This window comes from Dipodomys merriami, unplaced genomic scaffold, assembly GCF_024711535.1.
Source record: "Dipodomys merriami isolate MVZ:Mamm:240054 unplaced genomic scaffold, mDipMer1.0.p SCAF_2, whole genome shotgun sequence".
Taxonomy (NCBI): Eukaryota; Metazoa; Chordata; class Mammalia; order Rodentia; family Heteromyidae; genus Dipodomys; species Dipodomys merriami.
Window position 1 is genome coordinate 29,768,536 of NW_027203381.1, and position 18,355 is coordinate 29,786,890.

At 42.2% G+C, this 18,355-nt stretch overlaps 1 protein-coding gene across 4 annotated transcripts in view; it reads right to left on the reverse strand.

Moving 5' to 3' along the window:
- Positions 1 to 5,640: 5,640 nt before the first annotated feature.
- Positions 5,641 to 18,355, reverse strand: part of Mapre2 (microtubule associated protein RP/EB family member 2) — a 152,741-nt gene continuing 140,026 nt past the window's right edge. For all 4 annotated transcript variants that reach the window (XM_070029338.1, XM_070029336.1, XM_070029337.1 and 1 more), the window contains 2 exons: positions 17,616 to 17,774; positions 5,641 to 8,764 (listed from right to left, as the gene is read on the reverse strand). In XM_070029338.1, the coding sequence (XP_069885439.1) occupies positions 8,690 to 8,764; positions 17,616 to 17,774 (234 nt within the window). In that variant the 3' untranslated portion in view covers positions 5,641 to 8,689. The remainder of the gene's footprint in view (positions 8,765 to 17,615; positions 17,775 to 18,355) is intronic.

Genomic DNA, 18,355 nt, shown 5'->3' on the forward strand with positions numbered 1-18,355 from the left:
GTAATCCAGACAAAAGTTAGTAATAAACAGCTGCCACTTACCAGAGATCTTCTAGATGTCAGATAGTCTATACCCATTATTTTCATATCTTTTTTCAAACAACTTGACAAGGTTGGTATAATCTATATACTCAAAGAGGAAAGGGAAAATTGGTATGCAATTTGTTTAAAATTACACAGCTAGATGTGGTTTTGCCAGGATTTGAATCTGGTTCAGATAATTTTGGGGGCCTATTCTCTTTCTCTTGTACATGATTACCATCTGTGAAACCATTTTGCAACCTGTAAATGTTTTTATATGTATAGTAAAGTTTTTTTTATTAAAACATTATCTTCTTTTCCACTACAGATTTCCTTCTTTCTTTCCTTCCTTTCTTCTTTTCTTTTTCTTCCTTTCTTCCTTCATTTTCCTTCATTCGTTTGTTCCTTCCTCCCTCCCTCCCTCTCTCCTTCCCTTCCTTCCTTCCTTCCTTCCTTCCTTCCTTCCTTCCTTCCTTCCTTCCTTCCTTCCTTTTCTTTCACTCTCTCCCCCTCCTTCCTGCTTCCTTCCTTCCTTTCCTCCTGTCCTGGGGCTGGGCACTGTCCCTGTACTTTGTTATTCAAGGCTAGCACTCTACCACTTGGCCACAGCTCCATTTCAGGTTTTTTTTTTAGTTAGTTGGAGATAAAAGTCTCATGGTCTTTCTTGCCTGAGCTGGCTCCAGACTGCAATCCTCAAGTCTCAGCCTCCTGAGTAGCTAGGATTATAGCCACCAGCACCCTTCCCAGATTTATATTTTGACTTGGAAAACACAGCAGCATCTCCAGGCTCAATTTTGTTGTATGTGTGGTGCTAAGGATTGAGCCCAGGGCCTTTGAACATGTTAGGAAAATGCTCTACCACCATGTTGCTATGTCTCTAGCCACTTGAGGGATATAGGAGTAAAAACCAATCATTTTATAAACTACACTGCACACTTCCCTGATTGAAACATCAATAAAGTAAAACCAAACTCATATTAGTTTTCTCTTTGCTTCCTGCTTCTGGGGGAAAGCTGTGCCCTAGGCCTGCCTTCCTCAGGTCCCCATGAAGTGGGGTTGGTCTGTCTGCCAGGCTCCTCTTCAGCCCTCAGCCTTAGAGTAGCCTCACCCCCTAGGTTAGCAGAGTGCTTGGGAAAAGATTACGACTTAACCAGCAGCATTCAGTGCCTGCCCTCTAGTACTAGCCAGGCCATATAAGGTCACACCCTGCCTATGTGTATTTACCTGAACTAACAGGGCAAGCAGCTAGCAGTAGGACTGGTCTTTCTACTGGGCCTTTATTACGCAACCTTGATCCTAGGATGCAGTGGGCTCCCACCAGCTGTTTCATGTTGTTTTGGTCCCTGCTAGACTGTTTTTTTATTTTTATTTTTTACATCAACTGTGTCTTGGCATAACGTTGTAGGAAAAGCTGGAAGCAGGGTATTAGAACACCACTCTAAGGCTGTGTGATGCCGTGAAAGCCAGGATTCCTCATCATTCTAGAAGGAGTCTAGCCTGAGGAATTTCTCTCAGGCTAAGTGTCTGAACTCCTAAGTAACTGGTTTGCTTTCATCTGACAGACACTTTAAACTGAGTGATGGCTTCCGCCTGCTGTGTTGGATACTAGGAAGCTCAGGTAATTTTGTTTTGCATGTACTTTTTTTTGGTCAAGGTGATGTACAGAGGGGTTACAGTTATATAAATAAGGGAATGAATACATTGCTTGGCAACCTTATTACTCCTTTCCTTAATTTTCTCCTACTTTCCCTCCCCAACCCCCCAAGTTATATAGATTGTTTCCAAACATGTCTTGTGTATATCACTGTTGCATTGGTTCCCCCTTATCCTTTGTCTCACCATTCTGTTGTTCCCCTTCCTTTCCCTAATTCAAATAAACGTATGTACAATACCCAGGTACCAAAATCAAATGCAGTAACAACAGGGGATATACCATGGGGGAAGAACATACAAAAAAAAAGAAAAAAATCACATAGTACATTAACAACAACAACAAAGAAAAACCTCTTGTATCCATGTCCTGGAGTTCATTTGGCTTAGCATCATCTTATATGGTCATGTGTACATAGCTATTGAGCTATTCTGCTCATCTGCTAAGATTATCCTAGATGTATACTAACTATTGCAAATAAGGGAAATCATGAGACCTATGTTTCTTTGGGTCTAGCTTACTTCACTTAATATGATTTTTCCCAAGTCTTTCCATTTCCTTACAAATGGGGCAGTGTCATTCTTTCTGATGGAGGCATAGAATTCATATATATGTGTGTGTGTGTGTGTGTGTGTGTGTGTGTGTGTGTGTGTATCACATTTTCTTGATCCATTCATCTATGAGAGATCAAAAACAAGGCCATCCCAAAGCTACCAGAACAATTATGTTTATTGCAGCATCATTCACCCTAGCTAAGATATGGAACCAGCTCATGGTAATTTTGTTCCCTTTAGTTTTAGAAGAGTCTAGAAGATAGAACTATTTATTTCATCTCTGGCTTAATCTTCTTTCTCTCCCTTTCTTTTCTCCTTTCTCTCTTTTCTTCCCTTCCTTCTTCATTATCCTTTTCCCTCCCTTCCACCTCTTTTCTCTGATTTTTTTTTACTTATGTATAATATTCCTTAAAAAAATACAAAGTGGAACTGTGGCTCAAGTGGTAGACAGCTAGCATTGAGCACAAAAACCTCAGGGACAATACCCAGACCCTGAGTTCAAGCCCCAGGACCAGCAAAAACAAAAACAAACAAAACCCAATACCAATGTCTTGTGTTCATTTTTATTTTGGAGGGGGGGGGCAGGACTAAGCAGGTACCTAAACTGAATGGATTAAATATGTCTCTATGTGTAAGTGTCCACAATGGTAACTTTTGGATGGAGATATGCTATTTTAGGAAGAATTGCTTTTGACCCCAGTACTTCACCCATAGTCAGTGCTCAACTTTCACAAACGAATTATATTAGAGGGCATATAAATACAACCATTCTTCCCAGCTCCCACCTATTTTATTACATTTTAGCTTATGGTTTTGTTTTAGGTATTTCTTAGGTAGAGTCAGCAGCATTCTCAAATCTGTTTTAGATTTCAAGGGATGCTATGGATGGTAACTTTTCCCTCCCACTTCTCATTTGGGAGACAATTGACTTGCCTTACTTGATGGCTGAGTAAGACACTTGAACAGACAAAATTTGTTCCGTCAAGATGTGCCTATGAATGAGCAGCACTTCTGTGAAGCAGGAACCAATTCCAAGGCATGGACTCTCCAGAGGAATAACATGAATGGGGGAAACGTGGCCAGTGCCGTCTTTGTAATGTTCTCTTGTGGTTTCTGCCTCGCCCCTTCAGGGGGCCTTCAACTTCCCACACAAGTCCTTCCCTCTCACCTTTCCGGTCCTTCAAGGGCAGTTGCTGCCTCCAACGACCGCATTTTCTGATGGCTGTCCTTGTAGGGCTGTGTTTGAGCTCCACAATGCGGCTGGGGCTCTTCTGGGCTATTTTCAAACAGGAACACCTTACTTGAAGGATACTGGGAATGTTATCATACTTTCCATTCTCTCCTTTCCTTCAGAAGGAAAACTTAGCAACAGGGCACCAGTGGAGCCCAGTGCAAAGGTGGAGGGTGTGTGTGTGTGTGTTAACCACGGGCAGAAAGGCCTACGGGCACAGCTCCCCTGTGAACAACGGTGAGGTGTCCTCATTCCAGGTTATGAAGGCCTAACATTTGTTGCTCAGGAGGAAGTGTGTACTTAACCTTTTTATTGTCTGGAAAAGAACACATGAAGGTACTAGGCTAGTTCTCACTGAACATCGTACATTGAAGGGAACATTAATGTGTTTTTACCCTTTAAAGACACGTATTTTGCACCCAGACTTGATAAAGGAGTTACAAAATACCACAAGAAACCTGTTAAAGAAATTCAAATTTGGCAAGCTGAAAAGGTTTCACATTTTCTTTCAGTGAAGAGAGAAAGGCTGGACAAATTCACGTTGGCTGGGCTTCCGCTCCATTCACACTCTAAGCCTTCGAGGCAGGTTCCATGCACATTTTGAGGATGCTCTGTCTGCACAGATAATGGTTGGGTCATAGACTGATGGGGATCTTCCAGGCACCAATGGATTATCTTTTGGCATTACTTCCCTCTAAGCTCATCCAGCCAGAGCTCTTGTAATGAATAAACATCTTTCATAAGTTCAGGAGCTGTTAGGCATCCAGAGAGAGGCTCTGATCCAGCACTTGTGCTGTTGGGTAGCATTGCCTTGGTGCTGGAAACTGGGTCAGTAATGTTTACTAGTTGTAGAAGCCACCATGGCCATGGTTAGTAGTTGTACTTTCATAGTTAGAAGGAAGAATTAGTTGAATGTATTTAGTGTTAGAGAACTGGCATTTATAACTAAAATCAAGTGGGATTCTATTATTTGTTAATAGAATGTTATTCATGTAAGTATATTAATATAACAGAGTAACTATTCCATGAACTATTATTAACTACTATTATCTGGACTCACAAGCTTCCAGTAGAAGAATTCTTGATTTGTAGACAATAATAATAATAATAATAATAATAATAATAATGATAATGATAATGATAATGATAATGATAATAAATGGCACAAGCCTCATTTTATCACATCTGAACCATTGGTAATAGCCTTACTAGTGTTCATCAGCACTTTTAAATTGAAATAAATTATATGCATTTTTGCCTATAGTGTTGAAAGTCTACTTGTAAGGCTTTGAGTGTTTACTCCAGTGTTAATGAATTAAATGGGAAACACACATGTGCTTTGAGCATGCAATTTCATGACCTATGCAATGGCCTACAGACTCTTCCACTGACACACCTTGGGGGAAAAGGATGTAAAAGTAGTAGTGGGTTTGCCCCTGATTATTTTCCTCATTTCTCTTGAGAGACAAGTGACTGGAAAAGTTGCCAAAGGGTAGTATAAAACACAACTGGTCACCAGGTGGTGAAAGCAGTTTACAGAAGGCTGAAAGCTGATACCCTTCAGGGTGAAAGGGTCATGGCCCCAGAGTTGCAGGCTGCAGGGTCAAGTCTACAGGGGAGTCACCGCTTGTACAGTGTCCCCTGGTGGTATATGAGCCAATTTTCATAATTGATTCTGAATCATTCCAGTGCCTGTGTGTTGCATGCCATTTATAGAGCATGCCAATAAATCACTATTTAAACCCAAGAAAACAAAGCAGGCTTATTTCAGAGCTTCTGCCACTCAGTCAGCTTTCTATAGAAACATCTGCCTGCTGCTTCCACAGTCTCTATTTTCCCAGCTTCGTTTTGTCCAGATGGAGTGGGCTGGACCTGCAAAAGCTGTGATTTTATTTGCTTGCAAGTGAAATGTTTCCCAAGGGAATGTTTTATTTTTATTACTATTTTTTCTGGTAAAGTATTTCTAAAGATATTACAGCTGTTACATTTGTTATCAAATCCAAACTTGTAATTCCTGTTAAAACACCAGTTATCAATAAATACAAAGACATTCCCCTTCCTTGTGCAAATAAATTATAACAAAATGTGGGAAATGTGAGTGCATATGCAAGCCTCCTATCACATCCACGGTCACTGAGAAGGGAAATTTTAGTGTAAAAAACAAAAACTGTAAGACTCGATAAATCCAGACAGACTTTAACATATACTTTTTTTTTTATTAAATATGTAAAAAGATCAACGCAAGTCAAGTTATTCACATATTCAGAGACAAAAAACTATTCTACCATGCGACAAGAGGTGGGTAATGTGGAATGGATGTGATACATCTGAATAAGACCCTTTCTTCTATTATGCCATTACTTATCTATATTTATAATTAACAATACATATGTTTACATTCCTTTCAGTTTACATTTAATATATAACAAAAGCTTTATGGTGTACTATTTAGTAAAAGTAATCTGAATGCATATTAAACCTTAACGGAATAATGGAAATACTCACCAGGGAAGGAAGGAATTCTTGGTTCCCTTCTGGAGTTTACTTCTCTCGGGTCAACAAGTATTTTATCTTTTGTTCCTGCTTTTCTGCTCAGAATGAACATGGACTTTCTCTTTGCCCCCTGCTTCAATCACTTCCAGTCTGACAGTGGCAATGAAAGTGCTATAACCAGCCAACAGTGAGTGTGTGGGGCACTAACGGAAACCCAACTTTCTCAGAGGGAAGGAAGTGCCTTCACTCACATGCCCACAACAGTGGGCATGTGAGTGAAGTTGAGGCATGGAAGAATGTGTGCTCTGAGTACCAAGATGATAGAACAATGGGGTACCACCATCTATGGGTGATAAGTGGTAGGTACACAGGCAGAAGCTATTGGACTCTGAAACCCAGCTGTTAAAGATACTCCAAAGCATTAATGACATCAACTGAGGCACAGCACCACAGGAGATGTTTATGATGGGATAGGAAGAAAAATGTGCAGCTCTTCTTTACTTGAAGAGAGTCTCCTCCAAGCCACTGGGAAGGAGAATGGAATGGGGAGGCTAGGGAAGCTCCCTTTTGCAGGTCAGCCTTTCTCCATATGGGAAAGCTGAGATGTTAAACACAGTGGTTCCAGCCAGAGTCACCAGGGAGCCTTATGCAAATTAAATATATCAAGTGTCATAAAAGAACACATGATCCTGACTCCCTGATACCCACTCATGTGCATTCACATGACAGAAGTGTAGCTATGAGCCACTGGGTACTGGACATTACTGAGATGCCCAGGGCAGGCGAAGAATGGCCTAGGAACCACTGCAGTATCTGTGGGGAGTTATTTATTGTGCCTCTTTACAAGAGCTATTTTAAAATAAGGTGAGTACAACAGCTTCAGCAGGGTGACACACTGGTAAGCATGGTGCTATGTATAGCACAGCCATTACCTGTAACCAGGCGTTGGAGGATGTCACTGCTGGGAGCCAGGCTTTTCAGCCTCAGAGAAATGAGCTGCTGCTGCCGTGCAGAGTGAGCAGGAGAGAGAAGAAAGGGAAGTCAAACCCCATGGAACATCTATCTGTCCAAGTCTGCACAGTGTGTTGTAAGAATCTCAGAATATACAAACCATCTTTTCCACATGTAACTCAATAAATACCACTTTGCTGCGGAAGATTTATTTTGGAAAAAGAGTTCTTTTGGTGCCAAGCTTCAATGCTAGAGTTGAGAATCAAGTGTTTCATCGATTAATAAAGAGATTTCGAAGCTTTTATGATGCATATTTCATAAATTTATTTTAAGCTTTTTCACTTAGGTGGAAAGTGGGGTGGGCACATTTGTTTCTGTTTTTGTTGCACCTGCTAAGTCGAATACGGAAGGGGAGGTAAACTTAATGTTGGAAACCAAGCAGAATGCATGATCTGGGAAGAGATACCATCTGTCAAAAGGCGGGGAGAGAAATGCAGAGATTTGAAAAAAAACTAAGAAAAATGTGCAACTATTAGTTATAAGGAATGCTTTAAACTCATCAATAGATGTTTCCTCTATTATCAATTTCCATGTTGAGCAAATGTCAGTGACTAGGTAGGCCCTTATGTTGGAAGAGGGGAGACTCCTCTTTATCTAGAAGATCCCAGGAGGCAAAGGTGTTCCATTGCTGTTCTCCCAGTCAATACCAGACTGCAAAATTCTCTGGGAATTTTGCTCCCATGAATCCTCACTGCCAGCCTCCAACCAGAGGGTATCACTGCGCAGGCTGTAGGCCCACATTACCCTTTAGTAGGAATTCCCCAGTGAGCATGGCAGGCCGGGGGGTGGGGAGGGGACGGAAACCACACAAGGACAAGGGATGAGGCAGGAGGGCCTGCACCTATCAAGACCCCCTTTGGATTGCAGATAGCTGATAACAACATCTTGGAGTTCATGGATGCCCACCAAAGAGGACCCTGAGAAAGAAAATACCATGAGAACCTGGGAACAGGGGTGGGAGAGCAGGGGCATGAGGAGAAAGGGCAAAGCTGAGATGGTGTTTTTCCTCGAGTGAATGTCTTTTGAAACTAACAACATACTGTGTGGTTGTTTAACATGCTGCTCTATGAAATACTGCTGGGCCCTGAAGTCCTACTGTTGAATCCATTTCTTTCCCTTTCCTGTTGTGAAGAGAGGGAGAAACTGACTTGTTTTCCCCCCATGACACAAGTCACTATCGTTATGGCTTTCATATCAAGTATCTGTTTCCCTTTGTTCCAATTCATTACTTGACCAAATTGATGATCAGAGGTTAAAACTTGCAAACATCAAAGCACCACAAATGCATGTGACATCTAGTGACACTGGGTTAAGAAATGCCAATATAAATACCATATACCAAATTACCATTGTTTCACACCAAGATAAAAAGGGGTGGAAGTGGTAGTGGTGTTGGGGTAGGGAAGAGTTGTTCTGGAAAGAAACAGGTGGGGGGTGGGAGGGTTGGGGAAGGGAGAGAGCAGAACCAATCTCAAGCAGCCAAGTGGTGACGCTGAAGGTATGTAACACTACACTTTTTCAGGTAGGTGACCCAAATGGCCACCTACAAATGCATCTTGGCAAAGGAGGTGGGAACCAAGAGCAGTGGCTGGCGTATGCAATGGTGCGTTGATGGTAACAGCAGATTGGGAACAGTTGGTGTTTTGCTGAGCTTGAGGCCACACATGTTCCAATTCTCCAGAAGAAAGTTCCCATGCACAATGGAAGTGTCAAGAGCTGCCGAGACAGTTCAGTACTCTTCTTGCTGCTGGGGTTGCTGGTCATGGGTTTGCTCCTCTGCTTCTGCCTCTTCTGTGTGGCCCTCCTGTGGGGCAAGGGAGAAGTTTCAGTTGAAATAATTTACTGTATCTGAGGCCCCACGGGAGTCCCAGCTTATGATCCCTGGGTAGCATGGCATCTCCAGTCTGTGGACAGAATCAGGCTTAGTCAGGACTTACCCTGCAATGATTTCCCTCCTACTAGTGACTAATGCACACAGGGATGCCTTCGCATCCATGTGCCATCAAATGATCATTCTGCAAACAACAGTTATCACATAATAAGCACCAAACTTATTTTTTTTTCCAACTGTTTTGGAAGGGTATCTTCATAGAACATATTCCATACTTGCCTGTCTTCTGCAAAAAGTTAAACAGTCCAAACATGATTCCACAGCATTGTGATAACCACAGATAAATAAGCTGAGCTCTACCACACAAGTCTAGGCTGCTGTATGTGCTTGGTGACTATCCCTACATGAACAGCCCACCATGTGATTTTTCTGATCTGTTTCCTATTTCCTCCACTGTGGTCATCCATGCCTTGATGCTGTCTGCCTAAAGCAGGGTTTTTCTGTACCAATCTCAGGTGGGCTTAGATACCTGGGAAACCACCTGCTAGTTTCTGAAGGAAAGGCTAATAGCCATATTCATGGGCTGTCCTCATGAAGGAGAGCCTTCTTGGCACAGAACTCAGGCTGTGGCTCAAAGTTTTGGGACATCTGTTTAAGTTGCTTCAGGCTCTATTTTCTTATTGTCTGCTTGCAGACTCCAAGCTAGGTAGGTGTGATATCTCTATTTGGTTCCAAATGTCCTAATTATTACTTGCCTAACCCAGTTAAGTATATCTATAGCTGCAACTTTTCTCACTTTTTCTCTTCTTTCTCTTTTTCCTTCTCTCCCTCCCCTTTTCCTCCTTGCCTTCCTTCCTCTCTGTTCTCCCTCCCTCTTTTCCTTCCTACCACCCTCCTTCCTTTCCTTTCTCTCTCCCATCTCTTTCTCTCCCTTTTCCCTTCTCCTTTCATGTCTTCCTCCCTCTCCTTCCTTCCTGTCTTCCTCTCTCTCTCCCCCTTCCTTCCTTCCTTCCTTCCTTCCTTCCTTCCTTCCTTCCTTCCTTCCTTCCTTCCTTTCTTCCTTCCTTTTTTCTGTTTTTCTTAAACTTAATTAATGTCTTGTTACTCTTGCTTGGCTTTTTTTTTTTTTTGGTTCAAGGTTGATACTCTACCACTTGAGCTGCACCTCCACAGACTTTTCTGTCCAGGCTGCTTTCAAACTATTCAAACTATTATCCTCAGATCTCAGTCTCCTGAGTATCTAAGATTACATACAGGGATGACTCTCCAGTGTCCAGCTAGTTCTTTCATTTTGACCTAGAGGCAAAGTTAACTTATTACCAGTGCAGCTAATTGTCCCTCCTGTAATGACACAGGGTTTTGGGATGCAGTGAGGCATGTAAACTGGCATAGAAAAGGGCTCAGATCCCATCACACAGACTCCTGACCTGCTTAAACCTATCCCCTTTCTAACAAGTTCCTAGTCTCTGTAGCCCAGGGCAAAGCTGTCAAGATCTCATTCTAGACAGGTATGATCCAGACCCACACCTGTTCTCTTTCCGTAGCATTGTATACTTTATTGTACTATAAAACTGACTTGGAATCTTGTTTGAAATCTTTGGCTTTATCTACAGGATTCTGAGGTTCTTGAGGCAGGACCAGAGCTTTCTTCAACTCGGTCTCATTTTTCTTCTCTCTATAGATTCAACATGATGTGTCAAGAGGAAGAATCCATGGAGGACTCAGAATGGATGACAAAGACTATCAGACTATTAGTCAAGGTCACAAGATGAGTATTTTCTGAGAGGTAGTATGTCAAGGTTGCGTGCATGGACTTTGGAGTCCCAGCTTTGTTATTTTTAAACTGTGAGAGTCAGGGCATGTAATGTAACTGCTCCATGCTGTCACTGTTTTTGTCTGTAAAATGAGGGACAGTAAGAATATCTATATAATAAGGTTTTCAGTGTGATTAACTGACTGATGAATACAGAAATTAATGAGTTTAAAAAACCAATAAAATACCTAGAAAGAATTTTGGCATATAGTAACTATTAAGTATAAGTTGTGATTATGATTCTACTGGAAGAACTCTTTAGCATATTTTTTCCAGAAGTATAAATAATGTGACAACTCAAAGTAGAAAGTGACATTGTCTGAAAGACCTGAGATCAAATCAAGCACTATCTCTTACTGATTTTGTGCCAATTATTTGGAAATTGTGTGATCCCCTCATATTTATAACTACATCATATTACTACCTCATAGGGCTGCTCCACCTTGAAAGGTTAAGGTTTACCTTCTCTGACCACTTCCTGCTGTCTGTCTGACCCTTAACATTCCTACTTCAGATGTTCTCTGGCCTCAGGCTCTCTGGGTCCTGGGTACCTCAGGTTGCACACACTTAGTAGTATCCTCTGCTAGCTGTTTGGCCCATTGCTTGGTGTATGTGAGAGCCGTCATCTTAGCTCAGGAAGCTAGCACTTCAGCTGACAGTGACACTCTGATGAGGACTAAGAGGGCATTTCACTCCATGGTAACATTAGCCAAGAAACAGGCACTGGCCTTCATAAAAGCAGGTGTTCTCTCTCTGTTTAGAGGAATGAAAACAATGACCATTTCATGGAAAAGCATGGTTCTTCCATGAAGCCTCTGCTTCCTCTGGATATGAACAGTTCCTCTAAGTTTTGCAGCCTTTGTGCCCATTTTTGCTTCTGAGACACAGTATACAGTAGCCCCTGGGTTCATTCCTTACTGTGTGGCTTTACAACTTCTTTAGCCAGGTTCCAGGCCCCCAGTGGGACAGAGTTGTTTTATTTATTACCCTAACTCTTCAGTATAGGGTGATGTCTTCCGTGTTTCCCCTCAACCCTCAGCTGGCCCGAAGTGCGCTTTCTTACATAATTGTTTATGTGCATGTTAGACTGATGGGAAAGTCTCAGAAGTGGGATCTGTTTTACATTTTGCAAAGAATCTCATCCAAGCTAGGAGTTAACTATAGGACAATAGAGTTAACCCAGAACTGAGAGTTGAAAGACCCAGATTCAAGTACTTGTTGAGCCTGTAACAAGCTGTAGGATCAGGAATCTATTAGATGAGACCCTTCCCCATGAAGAACAAGGGGTGGGTCTTCCTCATGTTGAACAAGTGGAGGCTCTGTGGCCTCCACTGGCTTAGGACAGTAGCCTCACACAGTGAGCTAAAATCCCAGGTGGAGGAAAATGCAATTGATGTCACCTAACTTCAGAAATGCAGACCTGAGCAATGCTGACTTAAAGAAACAAGTCTCCCAAGTTATCAATGCGATGTTAATGCATGGGTGCAAGATAAAGCAGTCAGAAAGTCTGGGAAAACATACCTGAAATTCTGACATGTCACATATCACAGCTGAGAGTTTCCAGCCCATACAATGCCATTGTAGGTTTTCAGGGGAAAAAAAATCTTTTTTTTTTCATAGCCAATGTGAGAATGAAGAAATTAAGCTCACATGTAGGTAGGAGGCCAAGGGAAATTGGCATGGATGCATTGAAGTACCAGCTGGTTAATTTTAGTATTTCCATATCAACCCATTACATCTCTCTAAATGCTCAGTGCTGAGGGATGTTATAACTCTTTATTCTCATGGAAATCAATAAAAAGATAAGCAAGGTAGAAGACAGTACTGAAGGACTGTGGCTATTGCAGGAGAGAGATGGGGTCAAAAGATGGAGGAAGGGGTCTTCATAGAAGCTCAATGGCTCCTGCTTCTTAAACACAGGGGGACACTCAGCCTCATGCATGTCATTTATGTCACATGCCATATGTACATGTGTCACATGTATAGTTCATCATACGTCCTGTGTATAGTGTCATGTGTGCAAGATGTGTCACATGTCACGCATTTCATTTGTGTCACACATCCCATACTGCTACATGTGCCACAGGTCTCATGCACACCATGTGTTATATGTCACACATGCCACACATCATACATGTCACACATGCCATGTGTCATACTACATGTATCTCATAAGTGCCATGTCACCTGCCATGCATGTCACCTGTCATGCATGCATGACAATTGTGCCATGTGTCATGCCATCTGCACTATGCCATACATGTCATGTATCATGAATGTCAGGTTTACAACACATATGCCATGCATATCATGTATGTCACATGTGCCACAGATGTCATTCATACGTGTCACACATGCACCACACATGTCAATTATGTCATGTCATTTCATTCATCATGTCATGTGTTGTGCAAGTCATCCACATTATGTTGTCATGTTTGACATTTGTGTCACTTATGCCATGCATGCCATATACTTGTCTTTTGTCATGTCATGCATGTCATTTGTCATGTGCCATCAATGTCATGTGTGTCACATGTCAAACATGTCATGTGCCAGGTATATTTTATATTTCAATGACACATGTGTCATTTGTGTCACACATCTCATGTATTTGGTTTGTCATGCATGGTGTTTATATCATAGGTGTCATGTTTGTATATTGTCAAGCGTGCCATACATGTCATTTGTGTTGTGTATGTCATTTATATCATATGTGTTAGGCATGTCAATTGTGTCATGCACATAACACACGACATGGTACACAGCATACAGAACACACACATGACATACATGTGACACCTGACATAAGACACACATGACATAATTGACCTACATGGCATATGACATACATGGTGCACATGCCATATATGTCACAATGACATACATGATGTAAAGGACACATGTCATGCATAGCATATATGACATGACAAATTACATGGCATATGACACACGATATGCATTACACATGAGTGACATGTCTGACACAAATGTGTCACTTATGACATATAACATTAATTATATAAGTGAGACATGGCATAAATGTGTATGATACAACACACATGGCAAGGCGTGCACAATGCCATGACATAATTTATATTCATGGCACATAACACACATGACATTCATGTCACATACAACATGCATATTATGTGCATGCAAGTGACATGCGCAACACACAGGGCATAAGTATCAGACATGATATACACAGCACACATACCATAAAGGACATGCATGACATATGACACAAATGACATGACACACAACATAAATGACAAGGCACAAAGGTCATTTCCTATTTCACACATGACATGAATAGCATATGACATACATGACACATAGCATAACACATGACATAATTGATGCCACGGCACATGACATTCATGATACAGATGACATGCATGACATGTGATGTGCATGACATGACACACGTGCAACCTGTGCCATATAATGTGGTGCACATGACACATTTCACGACATGCACGACACAAATGACATATTTGACACACCTGGCACACATTACATACACGATACATACTATATGTAGCACACACGATCCACATGATATACATGACATGTACAACACGTGACATACATGGTGCATATGACACAAATGGTGCATGGCCTATAAGTGACATGCCTGATATGTCATGTACTTTAACTGAATTGCAACCATGAAAATCTATCCTCTTATTCTCCAGTAGTTCTGCTATTCCCAGGAGCGTTCTGGGAAAGGCAGATGTCTAGAAACATTTGCCATCTCAAACTTTTTTGTATACACAGTCATACCAACAGCATAATGAACAAACTAGTGATATATTTTTTTCTGGATCCCATGCATATGAGACTTGCACATGAGTGCAGGCTCACCATTCAGTGTGGAAATGTCCTGAAAACAGGATATAGGGTCACAGGGTCAGGACCAAGTGCCATGGAACCAAAGGAGGATTTAGAGAGCTGGGCATGGGATTGTGTGTGTCACTGTAGCCACTGAGTATGTTCTCAAAAGTGATGCCTTTCCAGACCACGAGACAAAGAGGTGGGGAACAGGGCTGGCAGTTCTCTAAGGCTCCCTCTCCAGTGCAGAGCTTGGAGGCTGCCCCGGAAACAGGGCTCACGATCTTCGAGGAGGAAGGCAGATGTGAAGGCTCAAAGTGGCACAGTGCCAGGAGTGACAATAAAACTGGCTTTAGAAAATATACCAACTAGCTAGCAGAAAACAGATGCTGACTCAACCAGGTGAATGCCAAGGTAGATGAGGCCATGCTAAGACATTTCAACAAAATAAAACAAGGGAGTGATCTGAGGAAAATCCAGGTAGGCATTTGATTGGCATTAACTTCTTCACACAAAGAGCATATTCAGCTAAAGACTTCCAAGAAAATCTTCTATCTATCTATCTTCTTTATTTTTTTTCCTGCCCCCTGGCACCTAATATGCTAGGAGGGAGGTAACACAGTCCTGGAGATTTGGAGCCGGAAGTCAATAAACCTGGGATCAAACCACAATGGTGGAGTTTATTAACCATGCATTGTTGTGAGAGTCATTTTATCTGTAAATGTTGAAAAGGAACATCACTCACTGTGTAGGGATATGATTAGGGTGAGAAATGAACACAGAAGCTGAATGTGGTGGATCCAGCCATCTACCTACTTGGAAGGAGTAGATTAGGGGATCAGATCAGTCTAGGCACAGAAGTTTGTGAGAATCCATTTCAACTAAGGGCTGGTATTCTCGCTACAGGGGGAAAACAATAGCTGGGTATGGTGGCATGTACCTGACATGCCAGTGACAACAGGAAGGATCACAGTCCAGTCTGGTTTGGGCATAAAATGACACCTTATTATGAACATAAACTGGCAGAGTAGCTGAAGTAGTAGAATACCTCTTTAGCAAGTGTAAGGCTTTGATTTTCAGATCTCGGTACTGCCAACAAAATGTTCACTATACAAGAATGCTTTATTCTAGAATATACTAAATGTTCAATAAATACTAGCCATTACTATCTCCATCTTGTTTAAAAGTTGGCTCACAGGTGGAAGGTGAGCATATTGTTAGCATGCACAAGGCTCTGGATTCCATTCCTAGCACCCCTCCCCTAAACCCCAACCAAAAAGTAACTCCCAAAAGCCATATGTGGTCAGGTCTGGAGAAGGGACAGCATGAACCCAGGATACAGACTAGTTGTCAAAGATTTTGGGAAAGATATTTAACCTCTCTTAGTTTCTGTTCATCTGTAAAATGGGACAGCAACAACAACTACCTACTAGAATTCTCAAGAGCACAGGAGGAGCTAATAAGTGAATACACCCATAGCCCCAGGTTCCTCCCAGTCCAGTTTCATCCAAGGTGACTGAGAAAGGACCTGATAAACTCATTCAGTCTTATGACTAATGAGGCTTCCAAGCCTGACTGCTCCTGGGCAGGCATCTGCACTGTGGCTGTGCATGTACTGCAAGAGCAGCTCTGTGGGCAGCTAGGGGTGTTAAGGTTGGACAGTGTGATGGAAATGGCTGAACAAAGCCAAGTACGGACATCTAGGCAGAGAACCCTGAAGACACACCAGGGAGGCCAGCGCTCTTGCTAGAGGCTGGCTAGCCTACCTATCTGTCCTTCTGCAGGAATCCATGGGCTTGCCACTACTCTTCAACTGGAGTTTATCTGGAGGTACTCCAGCACAAGGTCGCCTTCTTGGGACTAGAGTTTTCCATCCTGCTGCAAGGGCATGGCTGGGAAGCCATTGTGGGCCTGTGTGCTGGCCTTGCTCCGGCTGGCATGTATTAACACAGCTTGGTCAGTGATGCCTCCCATGGCCATGTAGACCTCATTCAATTTAGGGAAATCAAGTTTGGGAAGGCAATAACCATAATTACTCTGTGCTCAACAGACAGCAAAACACTTCGTATGTACAGAACGTTGTGTAATTCACTGTCACAGACACTACACAGCATTTACCATCTGATCTAACATTACTGGAAGCCACAACAGCTTCTGAGACTTCACTAGGCCAACTCCTAGGGGCTTCCAAATCTACATTCTGACCTACTGGTAATCAAGAAAGAACTCTAAAAAAATACTAAGGGCAAGACAAAAAGTGACTAAGGAAGAGCTTCCAAACCTCAGACACAGTTCCTTATTGCTTAGGAAAGCTTCACTGCTATCATGTTAAGACATAAATCAAGTGAATACTGGCCCGGCATTCTGCTGGAAGAAGAGACAGTAAGCTTGCCAGTGGTTCATTACTTCAGTAGAAATACTAAGCCCTGTGCAACTCCACCACAGCACTGTCTAAGCACCACTGGCTTCCTGGTCAGATGGACCTAAACACTTCAGCTCTGAACCCTAGCCTGTGGCTCTTGCCTTTGACCACTCAAATCTGTAGAAGGTGAGGTTCTTGCTTCTCTGGGTGTTAGGCCTTTCTCTTCCTGCACAGGCAGACTGGTATGATTTGCCCCAGTTTCTACTATTTATCCCTCCCACTTTCCTCCTGGGTTCATTCCCTGCTCCTCACATCTGCTTTTCATTGCCCCACACAGACACATGCTGAGTTGCTCTCAGCTCATTTGCTCATGAGCAGCAAATGTGTCAAGTTCTTCCCATGAAAGAAGCCTTCTACCAAGGGCTGTCCCACAGTGCTGGTCTGTCCTGGCTATGAGTATCTTGATTATTTCTCTTTCAATCAGACTCACTGAAAGATCAGAAGAAAGAAGGGTTCTTATAGAAATTCTCACTGCTTATTTGCTCACAGAGTTAAAAACTACTTGAGGTTGGATTGTCCTTTCTCAGGTAAAGCCCTTACCCTCTACCGATTTCTTTCCAGGCTGATTTATGGATACATGTCCCACAGAACTGGGTGAACAGATGATGATGGTGATGACAATGTTTATTCCTCTGGGAATGTCGAATATATTGATTCAGCTATAGTTCTGAAGCCCAAGGGAACCATGGATCCACTGCACTTGGATGAAGAGTTGTTTTAGAATTCTGGAGCCAATGGCTCCACACACTTACCTGTTCATCTGAAGCATAGAGCACTTCCATTAGTCGCTGCACAAGGTCATCATTTTCCTGCCCATGTTCTTGGCAGAGCAGCTCAATCTCTCTCAACTTCCCAAAGTAGAAATCTCTTTCCTTTTCCACACCTTCAAGGGCAAGTTTTAATGAATGTACCTGCAGAGAGTAAAAGTAGAGAAGAAATCCCCCAAATACAGAATAAGAAATAAGACTTCACCTATTGCTTGTAGACAAGGACCTAAAATACATAAAAAGAGAAGATGAAATAAGTAAGTGCAAATCTTAGGAAGAATCAAGAAGGCTGTTGTTTGAACTTAAGCCTTGACCAAACGTCCAGTCTCAGGAGAATGCCGATCACTCTTTTCCATCAACTGTTGATTAACCAGTCAGAGCGATCTGTCTACCTGCATGGTTAATCATTTGCTCTCACTAGCCTCAAACCATGGTCCTCTTGATCTCTGCCTCTCTGACTTTGAACTCTTTCTGTTGTTAATATGAGACCATGAATGTTTGTAAATACACAAGGCAACAAAACTGAATTTCCTAAAAAAAGAAAACTCTTCTAGAGACCTTTTTCTGCTTGAAACCAATAAACCTCATCTCTTGGCTTAGCCAAACAATCCATGTCTACCCTGAGCTGGTGCCAGCGCATGGATCTGTGGCTGGTTGGTTAGATATACCACCACTCTCCCAACCCAACCAAGGATACCATCAACCCACAAAATTGAGGTTTGGCT